At 44.3% G+C, this 18,589-nt stretch overlaps 1 protein-coding gene across 2 annotated transcripts; it reads right to left on the bottom strand.

Moving 5' to 3' along the window:
- Positions 1-92: 92 nt before the first annotated feature.
- LOC144101777 (putative pseudouridine-5'-phosphatase) lies at positions 93-17,810 on the bottom strand. Of its 2 annotated transcripts, none has more exons than XM_077634983.1 (8): positions 16,872-17,810; positions 14,967-15,185; positions 12,726-12,958; positions 10,180-10,369; positions 5,694-5,822; positions 3,765-3,983; positions 1,221-1,453; positions 93-480 (listed from the first exon to the last, which is right to left on the bottom strand). In XM_077634983.1, exons 1-8 carry the CDS (start codon positions 16,954-16,956, stop codon positions 286-288), a joined length of 1,503 nt encoding a protein of 500 aa, XP_077491109.1. In that variant the 5' UTR covers positions 16,957-17,810; the 3' UTR covers positions 93-285. The 2 variants fall into 2 exon arrangements, with proteins under 2 accessions (XP_077491109.1, XP_077491110.1); XM_077634984.1 differs by lacking the exon at positions 16,872-17,810 and adding an exon at positions 16,428-16,639.
- Between the last annotated feature and the right edge of the window lie 779 nt (positions 17,811-18,589).

Raw genomic sequence — 18,589 nt, 5'->3', positions numbered from 1 at the left:
CCCCCCCTTGCCCGCCTGTTCCGGAGTCCCTGCACATGACACATTGGTCACCTGAATCATACGACCAATAAGAGCGAGCCAGGGGACCTTGCTACGAGATCACGTCATTTTATGTGGACAATGGACACGAGATTCTCTGGGCGGTCTTGCTGCAACACTTAATGCTGCAAAATTTCTAGTAACTCTAGTTCGAAGCACACACCAGTGAAGTTCTAGATGGCACGCAGGAGGGGAGAACTGGGAATGGCAAATAATTTATGAGCTGCGCCTGGACGTTTGGGCATCTCAACTCTGCTGGGGTAAACTGCCGAGGGGTGGAAGTCCAAACAGTTCCGGCTTGAAATCCACCAACGAATCTAAGCACAGGGTGGCTTTCCGCCGGTCCTTCTCTTCCACGCGAGGTTCGGGAGTCATGACCACCTGCATGCCGGCCGCAAGAGCAGCTGTGACACCCATGGGTGAGTCCTCGACCACCAGCACCTGCAGGAGGAAGATGGTGTACAAAGAAGGATTGTGCATGGAACCGATGCATTGGAAGAGATGATTCGAAGGCAACTACGTTAAGTTTTATCTAATTAGACTGCATTCAGTCATAGGTTTTGGAAACGAGCTACGCATGAAGTGCTTATTCTCCTGTTCCTTTTATCAGCTTGTTATAGTACTAGCTGTAAAACAAGCAACAGTTACTCAAGGAAAGGCCTGAATGTCTGGTTAAGCCAGTACAAAAGCTGACAACTATTGCTTCATTTAGGATTGTATGCATCATAGCTGCTGCTTACAGAAGAAGAACTTAGTACAGGAAGTACTAGTTAGAAAGAATGCAAGAATGAACCAGAAAACGCACCTCAAACCAGTTTACAGCATCAAGTTACTGTCATGGTGTGGTGGTCAACCGCTTTCCACCTGTAACGGTCACTAGCAGCTGCAAGGCAGACTGCACTAGTGTTCTTCTTAGCCCTTAGTATAGACTTATGATGACAAAATAAGAGTAATCAACGACTCCCTGCTAGAGGTGAACGTATTGAGTTAGTGGCAGGAAATTACCCGTGTTAATTTTCTACCACAAATTTATTGATTTATGAAAAAAAAAATCCCGTGCCATGTAGTAACTTCGACAAGGAAATATGACGGTAGAAACAAGGAGACCTAAAAATACTGTACTTAAACCCATGCACATAAAGAATCCACTAGGAATAAAATGTGAAAACTTGTCATCGCACCTTTTCGGATGGTGGCTTCCCCTCGAACTTGGAGGCTGCTATGAGGAAGATGTCCGGGTGTGGTTTGCCTCGCTTCACTTCAGGGTCACCGCCTGAGCAGACCACGTGATGGAAGAGGTCCACCAGCTCGCGGTACTGCGACATCTTAAGCCCGAATGACAGAGGCTTCGAGCTGGTGGCGATGGCCATGGGGATTCCATGTGCGTGCAAGTGGCGCACCAGCTGTTCAGCACCTGCAGTCACGCCGTGAGGCTGTTTAATAATGACGATAGTGCCTGCACTGAACAAAAATAAAATTACGATGAATTCGACGGGTCAGCCTAAGCCAATGAGGGATGTGGGCTGCATCTAGCAGTTGGGAAGAGCAATTTGCGCAGATTAAATGAGAAAGAAAATTTACATAAGAGATGACCAGGAACTGCTCTGCCAAATAAATGCCATAGTTTTCCTCAAGGAAAGTTTCGATACCTGCATTGACAAGCTGGAAAGCACTGAATGAGGCAATTAGCCAAAATTTAAGGCAAACAGATTTCGAACAAAATCGCCAAAACGAGTGTAGAGCTGTGAGGAAGAAAAATTGGAGTGAACACTTAAAGGGACCCAGAAAGGGGGTCTCAATATGCCTGGGATGTTAAAAGAAGACAGTTCATAATTATCCTCCAGAATGTATTTTGTGGAAGCTGAGTTATATGCAGACAAAATTTGTACTTCTGTGTCTTCGCGCCTTTCCCTTTCCTCTCGCACGCAAAAACGGTGGCGCTCCTCTGCCGGCCCAACCTACTCGGCCCCTCCTGTATCTCTTCTGGCTGCGGCGCGCGGAGTGGCAGCGGCCGTGGTAGCGTGTGACGTCTAAAAGAATTTCGCGTTGTGAACCAATGATAACGACCGGCTGCTGACGTCATTTGCAAGACATGACGTCGTCTGCCAGGTTTTCGCGTAGAAGCCCGGCAACGCGCGTCGCGGCGAGGTGCGGAAGCAGGAATTTAAAAAAATTTATTGTAAATTTCCCGCTCGCTTTTGAGGTCTCATATGCGGCATGAACGCTCGGTGACCTGTACTCTACATAGTGCAAGCATTTTAAATCCAAGCTCAAACACCCCTTTCTGTGGCCCTTTAAGCTCCGCCTTAAGGGTATAAAGCCGTAACTAATGGGTTAATGCCCACATATGCAGAACTGGTCATTCTCTACTTAACATTCAGAGATCCCTTGGAGTCCTCATACCACTACTGGTGCAGAAGTGCAGCGATAAAGCGATGTGCCACTGATGGGGCTTGTGTGACCTAGGTTGCTCTCTAGCAACCAATCACTAATTTGACGACCACCTTCCGCTGCGTGCATTTTATTCACAATCAGGTGGGCAGATTGTGATGATGCCCCAAGGTTACGCGACTTAGGCGGCCCACCTGCCTTCTGGGTTGCTTTTCTGGGGATTTTTTGTGGATTTTTCGCTTAGAGGCAACGACGCCAATGGCAGCGCCGGATTTTGTGTGACACGATTTCCTTCACGCTATCACGTTAAAATAATTGAGATACTGTGTGCAAACATGCAGCTATTTCTCTATATACAAGAAATAAACGCATGTGGTGTCTCTTTCTTGTTAGTGTACTTGTTGCGCCGCCGTTCATTTCATTTTCAAGAAATAAATTGTTGCCGGTCAGGATCAGTACGTTGCTAAGGATGTCTTTTCTTCAAAACTGACAAAAGAAAAATCTACCCTCTTCTGTAACGATTCTTTTTTTGCCCCCTTTACCACTGTTAGCTGTCGCTTGTGACGTCAGGGCCCATGGCCAGCAGGTAATGTCAGTCTCGGGCTCAGGTATCATAGGTGAGGTCGACTAATAATAAAGAGGCAAAAGAAGGAATGGGGAAAAGGATGAGTACAAAATATGATGCTATACTTGTTCTTAGGCCCCGCTCATAGGTGCGTAAAAGCTTATCGGCTAACTGGCTTTGGCTAGCCCATTGCTGTTGGGACTGGTGAAAGCTGTACATTAGCCATATCACTGCTACTGTCTGGAGACTTTTATGAAAGCTACTCAAGGTATCACTAATAGGCAGCAATAAAGTTATGCTAGCGTTCAGCTGTAGATTTATGCGTCCATGGTCATTTTTTTATTGCATGAAACCCCCCCCAAGTGGTGCCTCCAAGCTAAGTAAGGACTGCCTCAAAAGAAAGACAAAATAAGGCTGTGCGAGCTGCACCGCTGCTTGAGTACAAGCAATAAAAGGAGGACTAGCTTATTAGCATGCGGAGAATTCGCACACCAAACGCCCAAGAGAGAAGCACACTTTTTTTTCTGAGTAGTAGTTCTTTTATGGCGCAGCACTTCTTTGATGCTTTTCCAAGCACACTGCACATGAAAAAACAAATTTCGCCCTTTACAGCTAACTTAATGTGTGATTTCATCCTGCTCATACCTGTAAAAAAAAAAGTCAACTTCACCGCGGTCTTTTCACGAAGCTTGGAAGCGGCGCACACATCTTCATTCTGAGTGAGCAGATTATAAATAAAATGCCTGCTTCACACATCTTGAACACTCACCAGGCATGAGCTCGGCGTTGGGGAATATCTCCTCGTAGATTTTGTCCACGGCCGCCATATACTCCTCCGGGGTGATCGGCAGGCCGAGGGCGTCAATCAGCGTGCGGGCCGCGACGGCGTCCGGAGTGCCCATCATCCGTTGCTTGAGCTCCCATGTGAACTTGTGCCCGTACCGGGCAGTCACTTGCTCCGCGGCCGCCGTGTACAATTTCTCCGTGTCTGCAGAGGGGACGTAATTTTGATGCTGGTGTGCAATTCCAGTGACTTAATCTGGGCACTTTGGTGTCAGTTGGAAGACGCAGCACATCGAACATTGCAGCCAGCAATCAAAGGTGCACCACTCTGTTGTGTGCCTAGTGGCCTTTCTTGTGAATGATTGAAATTTTCTTCCTTAATATAGTAAGTCTACGATTTTATATTTCTGGAAGTTTTACTTTTGGTAATGAGCTTCCTTGCCTTCATTAGCAATGTTGGCGTATTTTCTTGTTTGTACTGTACTTTACTTTCTCTTGTTACAGACTTTGCAAGGTTAACAGCATGCTCGAAATAAATACTGTATTTACTCATGTAATGAATCCACTTTTTTTTTTTTTTCAGAGAAGATGACCAATTTGGGTGGGGGGAGGGTGCATTGTATGGGAAAAAAGTTGAAAGATTTTTTCGATAAGAGTCGAAATTTAATATCATTCGTCTGTCCGCCCGGTCGCCTTTTCATCGGTTCATAATCAACAAAAGCCTGCGGTCAACAAACTGCGCCCCCCGTCACTCGCATTCGTGTGGCACCAGTGTTTAGCGTCATTCGCTTCAAAACATGTTTGCTGCATCAAGGCGCGATCTGACTATTCTGCGATAGTAGTTGGCAGTATCGGCCAATCGCGGTGAGGTAAAGCGAACAGGCTGAACACCGGCTCTGAAGGTCATGTTTTTTACACAGTTAAAAAAAAAAGTTAATTCAAAACTGCAAAAGTGGGGAGTGGGTTCATTATACAAGTGCTTCATTATGCAAATAAACACGGTAATAAGAATGTTCGCATGCACTTCAGAAGCTGCATTTGAGAAATATTCTGGAGTAGCGACAGAAAAAGTTGTACACACTTCAGAATCAATTTTTAAAGCATTATTACAGAAACTACGAAAACAGAATAGAATTTAATTCGAGAAAGGATGGAAACTAGCATGTCCCGCTTCCTTAGCGGCTCAGTACGCTTCCAATGCTCACGCCGACATAAAGCACAAAAATTAACAGAAAAATTCCAGACTACCTGATACACCAATTCTGCAATGAATGGTCAGTGAATGTAAGTCAAATCACTACCACACAACAGTCAGCCACTGGGCTAGTTGGTGACACCGAGAGTATGAAGAAAAACAGTGTGTGCAGGAAGAGGCTACAGCAGCAAGAGAAAATGTGTTTGATGTCTCCTAGAGAACCTACGTTCACTGCCTCAGTTCACTGTCTCCGCGCACAGCTGTTGAGTGGAATCACCTTCCCGCATCAACCGCTGCCATTGCTGACAACAAACACTTCAATACCGCATTAGAGAACACTGTATAAGTAGGAGCATCTGATTCTTTTATTCTTTTTACTTGTTGTACTGCCATTTTTTTTCTCACTGTATTGCTGCCCTGTACGTACTGTCTTATATTGTATAACATTGTATAAGTTGGCCATCTGATCCTCTTTGTCGCACTACCAAAATGTGTTTTTTTTTCACTGCATTTATGCACTGTATGTACTATATTATATTCTAATAATCAGCACATCAATAACCCATTAGATAATATTGTATGACTAGGAGCCATCATTTCTGTATTACTAATTTTTTTGCTGCTTTGTACGTTGTTTCTTTTTATTTTTTGTAACCACTCCCCTCTGTAATGCCTCTGACCCCGAGGGTAAACGAAATAGAGACACTAGACCTTCCTCACCTAAAATGACGCCGTCTAGGTCAAAAATGATGTGTGACACTGGCTTGAATGCAGATGCCGCAAGCTCCTGCTTCTTCTCGCCAGCACGAATACAATTGGTTTCTTCTTTATTTCCCGACTGACTTGCACCTGCATAAAAAATTGTTAACGAAACATGTGAATGTTGCTTTTGATAATGAGAGAAAATTGAGTGTAGCATGAAGATTATAAGCACTGCCATGGCATGAAACTAACATCTAGCCACTCCAAGAAGTCGACTATGTCCGGATAAAAAAGTGTAAATTTTAATAGAAGCATTAGTACAAGTTCTACATTGGAATAAAAAAAAGCAAAATTTAGTAAGTAGAAACCTTTGTGCAAAGAGAACTCTTAAATTTTTAACTGTGGGGTTTAACCTCCTGAAGCGATGCATGGGCTCGGAGGGACGCCATAGTGGGGGGCTCTAGATTGCCCTAGACCACCTGGGTTTTTAACCCAGTGCACAGAACGCGGGTGTTTTTTTATTTTGCCTGCATCGAAATGCAGTCGCTGCAGCTAGGATTCGATTCCGCGGCCTTGTGATCAGTAGCCAAATGCCAAAGCCATGGCGGCGGGTAGAACCCTTTCTGTCGGTGATTATTTTCAAGAGTACTTGAGAGAAGGTTATGCGAATGCAGAGTGGAAATTATACACCATAAGCTTGTGTAAAGATGGTAGATCTGCTGACGTGTGACTCACGAGCTTTGTATAGAACGCTACTATAGTTAACTCCGATATAGTAAAAACCCAGACAGAGTAAAGTGAAACTGCAGTTCCATTTCACCTTCCATACACGACTGCACAACTTTTTCTCGTTTAGTATTGTTCTTACAAGAATTGGCGATAGTAAAGAGCGTCTGGCCGTGGCGATGTAATTACCGCAGCATGCGCGAAGTAGAGGATCGTGAGGCCAACATTCAGAAACAAATGGATACCCAGAACGATAAAACTTTTTTTTTTTAGATGGCTTCACCACCAAGCTCATGAGCGCGAGGAGAAGGCAACTTTTTGAATGCTGAGTAATGAGGCAGAGCGCGCTGCTTGCAGGAAAAAAAAAAAAGTAAAGGTGGCTATGAATGTAGAAACAAAGCGGCGCGGTTTGCTGAGAACGGAAAGCTGGTAAAAGTGCAGTGATGAGTAGAGAAGGTAGGAAAGGGTGACCGTTCGAAACATGGCAGCGGCGGGACTGCATGGGCGGCTTTGCCGTGCTTGTCTGTGTAGCGCGCATTGAGATCTCAACTATTGCCTCTTCAATGACGCAGAGGCTGCGGAAGACAATGCCGTGTTCACTCAAAGCTTTGGTTTTTGGTTGTATTCGTGCAAACGCAGTACGTCCACAAGACATGAACGAAATTGAAAACATGATCACATAACATGTGATAACTGAAAATAAAAAATTGTCACATAAAGGGACGATAAGAGCAGGATGGAAGGCATTTATGAGTGTTTCTTTTATAAACCAACACTTTGTATTTAGTAAGTAACCAGAGAGCCATGCCATTGCCAATTAGCAACTGATATACCAAAGACATCAATATAGTAAAGATTCTTGCTGGTCCGAGTGACCTCCCTAGAGAGGGGTTCGAGCATATTCACTCAACCTACAAAAACCGAAGTGAGGAAAAACATGACACAGGAAACAGCAACCTACTGGCAACATACATTCCCACACAACATTCTCACAGGAACGATTAAAGCACGTGCAAAGCCACCAATTTAGCGCAACTGTAAAGACGTTTTTACAAAAATGCTTAGCGCTGTTTATATAATTGCTGCTCCACACTAGTAACAAGGAATTTTATCATCATCTGTGCCAAGCAGCAGGGAACTCGCATATAGCAATGTTATTAATAAAATGTCATATTATGTGGCAGAAAGACAAACATGACATTGAGCCAAACAAAGAATGTGGTCATACGAAGGGTTGGCCACAGTGAATAAAGAAACATGCGGAGCTTTGAAGAAGTACTGAAGTTTTCAGAGGTGATATAGCATTAAATATTTGTCACATTTATTTGCGCTGCTACTTAGCAACCCAACGAACGCTGGATATTGAAACACATCAAAAAAGATGTGCTGGCTATCATGACATTGTTGTTGCATGCAGTCTGAACAGTTGCAAAAGTGACGAATGATGGTGATGATGATTTCATTTTAATGGTGAAAGGGCAGCTTTTGCCAATGAGCCCCATGACACAAGATATTTTTCATCTACACAAGGTGAGGTCAAAGACCCATTGTCTAAGCACTGCTCCCCGGAGAAGCCAAGCACCAGGCCAGGGAAAGTCTTGTACAGTAGAATTTCGATGACACGATCACGGGTGATATGAATTTGCAAAATCCCATGGCCAGAGTGCGCTGAGTACAATGTGCATAATTTCGTATGTACTGAACACTCTCCTGTTTCACTACAGATGATACGAACATGCAAGCCACAACCAGAATCTTAAGCACTAAGCACTGGACACACATCACCAATGCTGCGATCGCTAGTCGTGCTGTACGCACCGTGAGAGAGCTATCGCAGACATTACGAGTGAGCAGCGGTGCACAGCCGGTATATCACTGATGTCGCAATCAGCAGTCGCGCCATATGCACCGCGAGGTGGCACGGCCGCAAATTAATCCCGTCATCCGTACACAGATCTTCGAAAATGTATTTACCGCGAATTTTGTTCAGTTTGGATGACTTTGGATGATACAAATATTTTTCGTATCATCTATATCAAGATCTGTATCAAGATCCTACAGCGCCCATTGGAAACTGGTGCGTAACAGGCAATACTAGGGATAAAACTGCAGAATCAACTACCCCTGCATAAATTTTACTCCGCGAGAGCTCCTGCAGTAAAGACAAACGAAGCAAACTATGTCATAGGATGCTTCACCTGGAGCATACTAATTTTATTACTTCATGAATTTGCTGAACGCATGAGCCCAAATTGTTATCAGTTCCTAACGAGCTTCAAGAAAGAAAGCAAGCAAAAAATCTGTCATATCTGTGGAATTCACACACGGAACTTCCACACGAGGGTTGCGAAACTTAAATGTTACAAAAAGCTAGCCTTGGCTTCCAAAGGTGTCAACTGGAGACTCGGGTGTTGTGCTTCTATGCAACCTCAAGGTGTTTATGTAGTGAAGCCTGAGCTACAGGTATCAGCCTATTATGAAAGTGAAGACAGCACGGATTCATGTTTACCCTACGTTCTGTGTCATAAAGTGCAGTGTGATTTATACAAATATAAGATGTACAGTTGGCTCTCAACAGTTCAGGGGGAATGCGAGTCTTGAGATCACAAAAAAAATCATGAAAACATCAATTTTTGAAAAAAAAAAACAGTTTTTTGTACTAAATATACTTCAGGCTATATCTCGGCAAAACATCCACACTCAGAACAATCCCAAAACACGAAAAAAAAAATATTTGGAGAGCCACAAGGCTGCTAAAGAAAGTAGAGCTTTGAAATGACATTCTACCTCACACGATTGCACACCGCTCTTCAATCACTGCTATTTTGCAACTGTTTCAAAGCTCGTTTCGCACCCTTTCATTTGACACCTCTCGAGATGTCATCACATCAGCACAGCCAAAGCTACAGGCATTTCCTGCAAATCATTAAGCGCACATAAACTTCAAGCCTCTTTATCTTCGTTCGTGATTAAAAAATATAAACTCTGCCTTAGAGGCTTTTTCTCGTTTGCCTTGGGCGATTGAAATGAGTTTGGTATCATTTTATTCAGGGGGAGTAGAGCTAGGCGATGATACTATTTTCACTGACATCTACATGGTGTATTAAATTTAATTAGTTTCTTTGCTAAATTACCAGCCAACACGTTTTGCATGTTCCGTTCAGATTTTTTCTTTACCAGTGTTTTTTAATTGAGACAAGTGTATAAACAGCATCACCGTACAAAGTGCATTTTGAGTGATTCAGTTCTGTAAATATTTCAAATAAAACTCTAAATATTTTTTGGCTAATGGCCTGTAACGAAGATGCCAATTAAAATCACAAAACTGCATACAACTTAAATTCTATTGTGTTATTCAAACTTATTGCATACTTGGACTCTACATAAAAAAACAATTATAGAGTGATCTGAACAAGAATTCTACCATAAATAAAAATAATAGTTTTAAGACCCACATCCCCCTTAAAACTCAAAGGGTAACGAAAATTTGTTTTAATTAGCTGAAGTCTTTTTGTACACTTGATTTATATACTTGACTTTTGATACACTTGATACTGATGGGGCCAAATTATCAGTTCAAATAAATAAATAAGCTGTTTCAATTAAGCGAGCCTGAATTAAGGAGTGTCCACTGCATTACAAGGAGCCATTAAAGAGGCAGCCAAGTGTTGAAGCATGTCCACATAGCCTAGTTTCATTAAACAACCCCTTGTCATGTCCACTGCTGGCTCAGAACACACTGCGAGTTGCACAGTACTGCACCTCCCGGCACACTTACTTTTCTTTGGGCTATCATTGAAGGGTGGAAGACCAAAGAGTTCTGGCTTGAACTCCATTAGGGAGTCCAAGCACAGGGTCGCTTTCCGCCGGTCCTTGTCTTCCACACGAGGCTCTGGCGTCATGACCACCTGCATGCTGGCTGCGAGGGCGGCCGTGACACCCATGGGGGAGTCCTCAAACACCAGCACCTGCGAGCGACCATGGGTGGCACGCAACGAGCGCTCATGAGCAAAGGAGGTTTGTCTTATAACCAAACATGGTGTAATCAATTACTTGCAGCCCAATTTAAAACGCCTTTAGGATAAAGGCAACGTTACACAGACAACCACATGCAGGTACATCCACTTGAACCATAATTAATTTGCCTGCCTGTCGCAAAGTAGTATACGGGGAATGCTTAGTTTAATTTTCTGGCGCAGAAGTCTGGAGTACAGTGACTATCAATGTGAAGCTTGCAAATAACTTTAAGGTGTGCTGCAAGTTTTTCTTTATTAACAACCAGGATGGGCCCTGACCTCCCCCGTTTTTTTTTTTAACTGTTTGCTGACCTTTATGAACTTTCCTTTTCTGTTCCTTATCGTTCTGTGATTTTTTTTTTAAGTGTTACTTGAAGTGCACATTTTGTTCCAAGTTATTCTTTATTACTGTCTGTGTTTGTTTTATTTTATTTTTGTACTGGACCGTTTAACTAGCCGCACGGCTATCGGCCCAAATATTTTTTTTATGCAATGCCGTCCACTTTCAAAATAAAGAATGCTTTGACTTTGAATTATGGTAGAAGTGTATGTATGTGCATGGCTGTCTGTGTTACATTGCTTCTTGCCTAACTGTCTTCGAAATGAAAAGCTGTCACTAATGTAGTTTGTTTTTTGACTCCGGATTCTGTGCACAAAAGGCAGAGACGCCTGTCAGGCTGTCTCATAGCCTACAACCACTGCCTCCTCTTCCCGTATGGATGCAAAATGAGTAAATCAATTTAGATTTCAAGGAAAAGCAGCGTTCAAATTCAAAAACTTAACACACAGTACATGACATGAGTTGTTTGCTAAGATTTTTAAGTACCTCACAGAAATCCAGGCCACATGCAATGATGTGCGGATGCACAGATACACACAAAGTGCAGTGTCGGCAGCAGGAACTAAATCTGTACCCCCTCCTCCCCCCTATCCCCCAACACCAATGTCCTTTGACAAAGAAGGTCGGTGCGCTATCGAATGAACTACCCAGGCAGTGAATGGGGGAAAAGCACACCGTTTGCTGTGGTGTGCTGCAGAAAGATGGCAAAACATCTACATGTGCTAAAAAAATAGCAAAACTCCAGTTCTGATCACTTGACATGCGAGACCGTCTGAGACTAACTAAAATCTAGTTGAAGTCAGAGCTGCGGTGTCAACCTTTTCTTTGTCTCTGTCTCAAAGTTGCGCTATATTTTTTAGCTGTCGTGAACTAACAACTAGCCCGATCAGCCATGCTTGCAAGACTAAGGATGTCAGGAGCACTAAGCCTCAATCTCTTGTTCATCCATTTCAGCATGCTACTCCTCCCACATCATTCCAAATTTCCAAAGGACTGCTTTATGAATTGCCGAAGCTGTAATCTAGCTTTAAACATATCACAGTAGGTACTAAACAGACAGACAGTTTCCGAATTTCATTTATTTCAGGAGTTATAGTTGTGAACATGCCTGTTCTGATTCTTAGTCATATTTGCGTTGCACTATATAGTGTTGAGAGCGGCTTTGTGACGGACCGCATAATCGGGATAGTAAAAGAAAAATTCCGAATCAGAGACAAAGCGGTTTGCTTTTTGGAAGGAATTAAGTCATGTCGAAAGAATGCATGGCTTATAAACCTGACACTCAGTTACCCATATCACAATCCACAGGATGCGGCTGTTCCTAACTAAGCATGAGAACTCATAATGCATACCCAGCTGAGGCGGCCATGATTTGATGGAAGGATACGTTCAGATTTCCTGTGTTCTGAGATTATGGAGCTGTGTTACAGATACCCAGCAGGTCTAATCTAATCTGTAGCAGTGTAATATGGCATCCAACTGAGCTCAGGAGATGTAAACATGCATCACAATCCTAAGGCTGCACCTTAAATGCCTAATTGTTGGACACGAATGTATATTCTCACAGGAGGAAAGGTCAGCCACATTAAAAGTTTGCCTATAATGGTTTACTAGCCCACTGTGGTGACAAACAGCCTACTTTCACAGAAAACGAGGCTGTTATAGGCTAAAAAAGGTTAAAAAGCTAAGTCGTACAGACCACACTGATATCCACTTCTAACTGTCGATCCAAAAGTCTTGATGTCATCATAAATGTCATGGGTTTGAATGGTGCGGTGGGGAAAAAGAAGAAGAAAATTACATTTTCATCTAGTTCGTTAGCAATAAATGCCTTTCGTTGCCCGAACAGCATCAAAACAGCCATTAGAGGCCAAACAATCCAATTTAAATAAGACTGAAAATCGGATGCAGTTGTCTACAGTGCCCTAAAATTTCCCCGCTAGAAAGGTGCTGAAATTTCTATCGCACCTTTTCGGACGATGGCTTCTCCTCAAACCTGGAGGCTGCTATGAGGAAGATGTCTGGGTGTGGTTTGCCGTGCTTGACTTCCGGGTCCCCTCCTGAGCAGACCACGTGGTGGAAGAGTGCCAACAGGTCGCGGTAGCCTGACATCTTCAGGCCGAATGACGCAGGCTTTGAGCTAGTAGCAATGGCCATGGGGATTCCATGCGCATGTAGGTGGCGCACTAGTCGTTCAGCACCTGCAGTCATAATATGAGGCTATCTGCATGTGCAGGAATGTATACCTGTAGCTGTACAGATCAAGATTATGTGATTACAGAGCATGGTTACTTCACCCAGGAGAACTCTTTCCCTTGTGATCTGGAGGGCCGAGCCGGCTCAATAACAGTAATGCTCTACTGCCTGAGCCAACAATAAGGCATATAAAGAATTATGGGAAGAATAACCAATTGAAATGTTATATAGAACTTCTAGCCCTTGTTACTATTATGTGATGGAAATGCAAAATGGGAAAAGCCGTGTGGTTTATTCCAACATGTCTTATCAACTGGCCCTGTGAGAAGAGCACGAAAGATGGGACGGTGGGAATAAAGGGCTTCCTGCTCATGTAAGGTGCAAATGCGGTGACGACAGTCTGCTTATGCAGTGTCAACATGAGGTGACTGCTTTATCAATAACTATATAGGCGGCAAGTAGCCTCTCAGTGGGCACATAACCACGCACTTTGATGGGAAATCAAGCACTCGCATAGAAACTGGGAACCTACACATGAGAAGTGATGGCTGAGTGGCACCGCTTGCATAAATTGTGATGCATTTGCGAGTCCATGTTCACATTGGTTACAGAGGTGCTCAATAAATTTTGCGTTGTGGGCTGTAAAATACAGTACCTAAAATGAAAGTTTGAAATTTTTTGCTCTTCGGTGACGCACTCTTGTGCAGATGGTGCCACCGTCATTAAAGAAGCAGCATAAAAACCAGACAGCCACTAGAAGAACACACTTTCATAATGACCTAGTTTCCAAACATGTTGAAGAGGATGAAATCGAAGACAATGAGGACCACAAAAGGAGAGGACAGTAGAAGTGATGAAGATGACAATGTCAGATTCAAGCATGGAAATATAGAATAAATGACGCTCAGAGCCAGAGAGCTTCTAGGATCTTTATAACAGTTAATCAGCCTGCCGTGAACAACATGTCTGCAACCCAGCCAGCAAGAACTTCGCTGCATCCAAGTTCTGGTATGGCATGGGCAGTTAACATCCCAAAGCTGCAAACAGGCTATGAGAGGTGACGCACCGGAGGCCCCTGGATTACATTTGATCATCTAGGGTTCTATAACATGCACTCACACTGCACAGGATTGCATTCAGCCTCCACTGAAATGCGGCCACTGTGGCCGGGATTCAATCTCACGACCTTGGGCTCAGCAGTCGAACATTTAACAGCTACGCCACCCCAGCAGGTCCACCCAAGTTCTATGTGTTTCCAAAGATGGATGGCTGCTGCGGTGGCTCAGTGGTTATGGTGCTCGACTGCTCGCCCGAAAGATGCGGGTTCGATCCTGGCCGCGGCGGTCGAATTTCGATGGAGACGAAATTCTAGAGGCCCGTGCACTGTGTGATATCAATGCACGTTAAAGAACCCCAGGTAGTCGAAATTTCCGGAGCCCTTTACTACAGCATCCCTTATAGCCTGAACCCCTTTGGGAAATTAAACCCACATAAACCATACAAAACCAAGATGGATGAGCATCTGAGAGGTACACGCTTTTGCATGGTATAAAAACAGTAACCAGTGCAGTGCATAATCCATAACTACCTTCACTATGCCACTTGTGAAGACCGCATGGCACAGTACTTGAAAGAGGACATCCTGCAATTTCATTTAAGTGCAATTCCTGTCAGTTCTGCCACATAATAAAGGGCAGAGGTGAGAAGCGGGGCATACTTTAAAATAACATTCCTTTTCTTTCTCATTTTAGTTCCTTATTTGAACACAAACTCCCACTTTGCTACAACTCCTCTACGTTAGAAGTCAGCGCCAAATGTTCAAGAATTCGTTAACGCTTTTACACTTCGAAATCGACGCCTGGGAGAAGAAATGCTCCTTTTGGCCGTCATATGGAATGCTGCATATCATACACACCTACCTAATGTCCACTTCCCAAAGTCTCTACACTGCTTAATTTTCTGGGATATGGGAAAAGAGCAGTACCCCCTGGTGGCACCATCTTGAACACTCACCAGGCATGAGCTCTGCCTTGGGGAATATCTCCTCGTAGATTTTGTCCACAGCTGCCATATACTCTTCTGGAGTGATTGGCAGGCCGAGGGCGTCGATGAGCGTGCGGGCCGCGACGGCGTCTGGAGTGCCCATCATCCGTTGCTTGAGCTCCCAGGTGAACTTGTGGCCATACCGAGCGGTCACTTGCTCCGACGCTGCCGTGTACAATTTCTCTGTGTCTGCGGATGAGACAGCAATGCTTCAGCAACAATAACAGGCTATGGTTTTATTCTCATGGCAAGATTCAATAGATGAAATGATTCAGTTCTTACTGGCTTTATGCGCTATGAGAAATGCAGCAGGTATTTGTTAAATAAAGGAAAAGCAGAGCATATCCATATGCAATGCATGAATGCGGTGTGATGAATTGTCCATTTTGCACCCATGTAAGACTTTCCTTCGATTACAGTCATGAAACAAGCTCTCATACATTTCAGAAGGAGCGCGGTTGTATTATGTTATGCATTTAGGAAATAAGTTTGTTTATTTCTAGTTCAAGAAGAACGGCAATACTGCAGATTTTGTGTCACACGCCAGAAGTAATAATACAGACAATAAAAACAGATTTAATTATTGTGAGCGGAAATCTGTCATGTTCCACCTCTTGCATGACCAGCTCATATTTCAGAAAGACAAGCTGAAGTGAAGTGAATGGAAGGCTGTCGAGCACTAAACGCTCCACTGCCTCAAGTTTTCCTGTGGTGTCTCTTCACTTGTCTGAGCTTTGAGATAAGGGTTCTTCATGTCATCTCAGTGAAAAATTGCATTAGACCAGCTAGCACACATCAGGAAAAATGAGCTAATCTAGAATGTGCTCTCAAGCATTTCAAAGCTTGCTCCACACCTAACAAGAGGACACAGGTGTCGGCTTCGTTATCCATTAGTGAGAAAAAAATTATAGCGTAGAAGGCAAAGACAATATTACAGGTTATGCACTAGCTATCTTGTTTTTTGTCTTCCCTTTGTGCATAATGATTTTCTTTTGATAATGACAGCCACCGTAACCTTGGCTCCAGCACTACTTCCATCAACCAAAAACGGAGTAATTGTGCCAGGCCACATCTTTAAACATTTTTAACGTTTTCTAAGCAATGTGAAATTTTTTTAGTCATACATTTATAATTCATCCATTCATTTACTAATTTGTCAGTGATGTATGTATTTTTAAGGAAAACACTAGAACGAGCATATGTAACGTGCACGTAACTTCGAAATATGACATACAGAATGCACAGAGCACCATACCTGTAGATACAAGTATGCGCATTATGCATACAATTACAACACCACATGTACTACAGGCATGACTATAGGCACGATACAGCAGGCTACACGAGCATTTTAAGATGCTTATACTATAGATATATCCCAACAAACACACTAAATATACCGCGCAAATACATTCTCGCGGCAACATGTACCGCTCTTTCACAGCCGTCGAAAGTAGAACATGTTTGCAAGAGGTGCAATGGCAGGTTTCGAATGGCATAACGCTACATTCCTGCTTTTGTCTACTAATATGTCAGTATAATTCTAGCACCGTCCTTAATGCTAACATGGCAAGAAAAGAAATTCCACAGCTGAAACACGCCGGCAACTGGCCGGTGACTGCGGACATGCGAACACGCTTGGCGCTCGTCCAGTATATATAAGCGCCTGGCGCTCGTCCAGTATATATAAGCGTGTTCGCATGTCCGCAGTCGTACGTATACGAGATGAGATGAGAGCAACGGAAACCGGCCTTCGTGCTCCTAGCTGTTAGATGAAATCGATAAAAAAAAAACTACAGAATATTCTGTGGACAGCTTCGATTTGTCGGCTTAAAACACCCAGCCACGAGCTGTAGGTTGTGAATGCGCGCTCACCTAAAATGACGCCGTCCAAGTCGAAGATCACATGTGTCACCGGCTTGAATGCGGTCGCTGCCATGGCTCCATTCACGGTCTTCATCTCGCTCTTCTACGATCGACGACGCGTAGTACGGTGCGAGCTCACACGTCAGGCTGGCAAAAAGGCGCTGAGAATCACCGGAGCAGCATCGCTCAGCCAGCAGAGAGGAAAGATCACAACCGGCTTCTTGAAGTCTTGAACGACGTCGTCGAGGGGAAGGGGGTAGGGACCAGATTTATTTCTGGAATGAAGCTGGAGAAAGAGAGAGCTGCGGGCGAGGGCTCCGAAAGTACGGTAGTGATAGAGGAACCTTACAAAAGCGGGGACCGCAGCGCCAAGATCGGCCGGATCGAGACTGCGGCTGACGGCGGCAACTGCGGGGAGCGCAAAGCGCAAGTTGAGCAATCAGCCTGCAGCGTGGCGGTTCCCCACTGCACCCTTATTCTTGGAGGTCGACGCGAAAGGAAAGGCCGCCTCAAAGCAAAGCTGAAGGAATGAACAGAACAGAAAAAAAGCCTAGCAACGCGTATGCGCTCGCTTCACCCGGCACGGAGCGACCGATCGACTTCCTGCCGCGCCGGTGTCGAGCAGCTGTTTTTTCCCGAACGTCGACAGCAGCTTTGCCGTCAAGAAAGATAAGCGGCGCTTTGACAGCATCCCGCTATTCAAACACGTACACAAACTGCGGTGCAAACGACCGAAATGATCTTGTTTTGAGGGCACGCGGTCTGATCGGCATGTAGCCGTCGGAATGGAAAATAATTGTTCAAGTGAGGCATGGTAGCAAGTTTAGAATTCTCTCAGTGTTTAGATCTGGCGTGCTTCAAACTCTGCAGCAGCTAACACCCGTCTTTGTACAAATACCGCGTGTTCTGTGTTACCCGACGGGGTGCAAAATATTCTCCCGGAAAAACTGCTCGCCTGTGTGGGCTCAACCATTGACCACAATGTAGCTTATGATAGTCCGCGTTTTTCGACAAATAATCTCGCATCGCGATTTGCCTGAATTGTCCGGAATCGGCGAAAAGCTGCAGTCTCCTAGCTGCAGCAGAAATGAGCAAGACAGCCATTGGAGCAGCCTTTTTGACAGGCTGCGCCATCTAACCAGCTGCGAGACAACCAACGTCTCGGCTCAGTGTGGAAGTGGTCCCGTAATTCGGCAGATGGCGCAGCCTCTCAAATTGGCTGCTCCGCTCGCCGAAATTATACACTGTACTGCCAGAAACGGCAGAAGCGCAAGGAGCTGCACAGTGTTGGAGGCTGTCGTACGATATACTAAAGATGCTGAATCTTCCACTGCGCACAGGGCCCACCAGAAGAGTCAAAATTCCAGTGGAAATTAGAAATCAAATAACAATTGCACCGCTTCGAAACAATATAGGCGACCACAGCAGTTAAGGGACGAAGATGTGCACGCGCAGAGTCTCTCAGGAAAGCTCTGGCCGACAAGCCAGCAGCATATGTAGGCTTTTCACCCATAAGCAAATGCACATATGCGAGAGCGGTCGTGGAAGGAAATGGAAGAACTCTCAAGTGTGAAGAAATACAAGCAAAACTAAATCTATAGTTGAGGATGAAGATTGCAAGCACGACCACCATTGACCAATATCGGACTCGATGTCAGCAGTAAAAAGCTGCAGATCGGGCCAAATAGGATGGACCGCTGCAAAACACCCAAAGGAACCAGGAACGC

Source organism: Amblyomma americanum, chromosome 8, assembly GCF_052857255.1.
Source record: "Amblyomma americanum isolate KBUSLIRL-KWMA chromosome 8, ASM5285725v1, whole genome shotgun sequence".
Classification (NCBI taxonomy): domain Eukaryota; kingdom Metazoa; phylum Arthropoda; class Arachnida; order Ixodida; family Ixodidae; genus Amblyomma; species Amblyomma americanum.
This window is presented reverse-complemented; position numbering and strand designations above follow the sequence as displayed.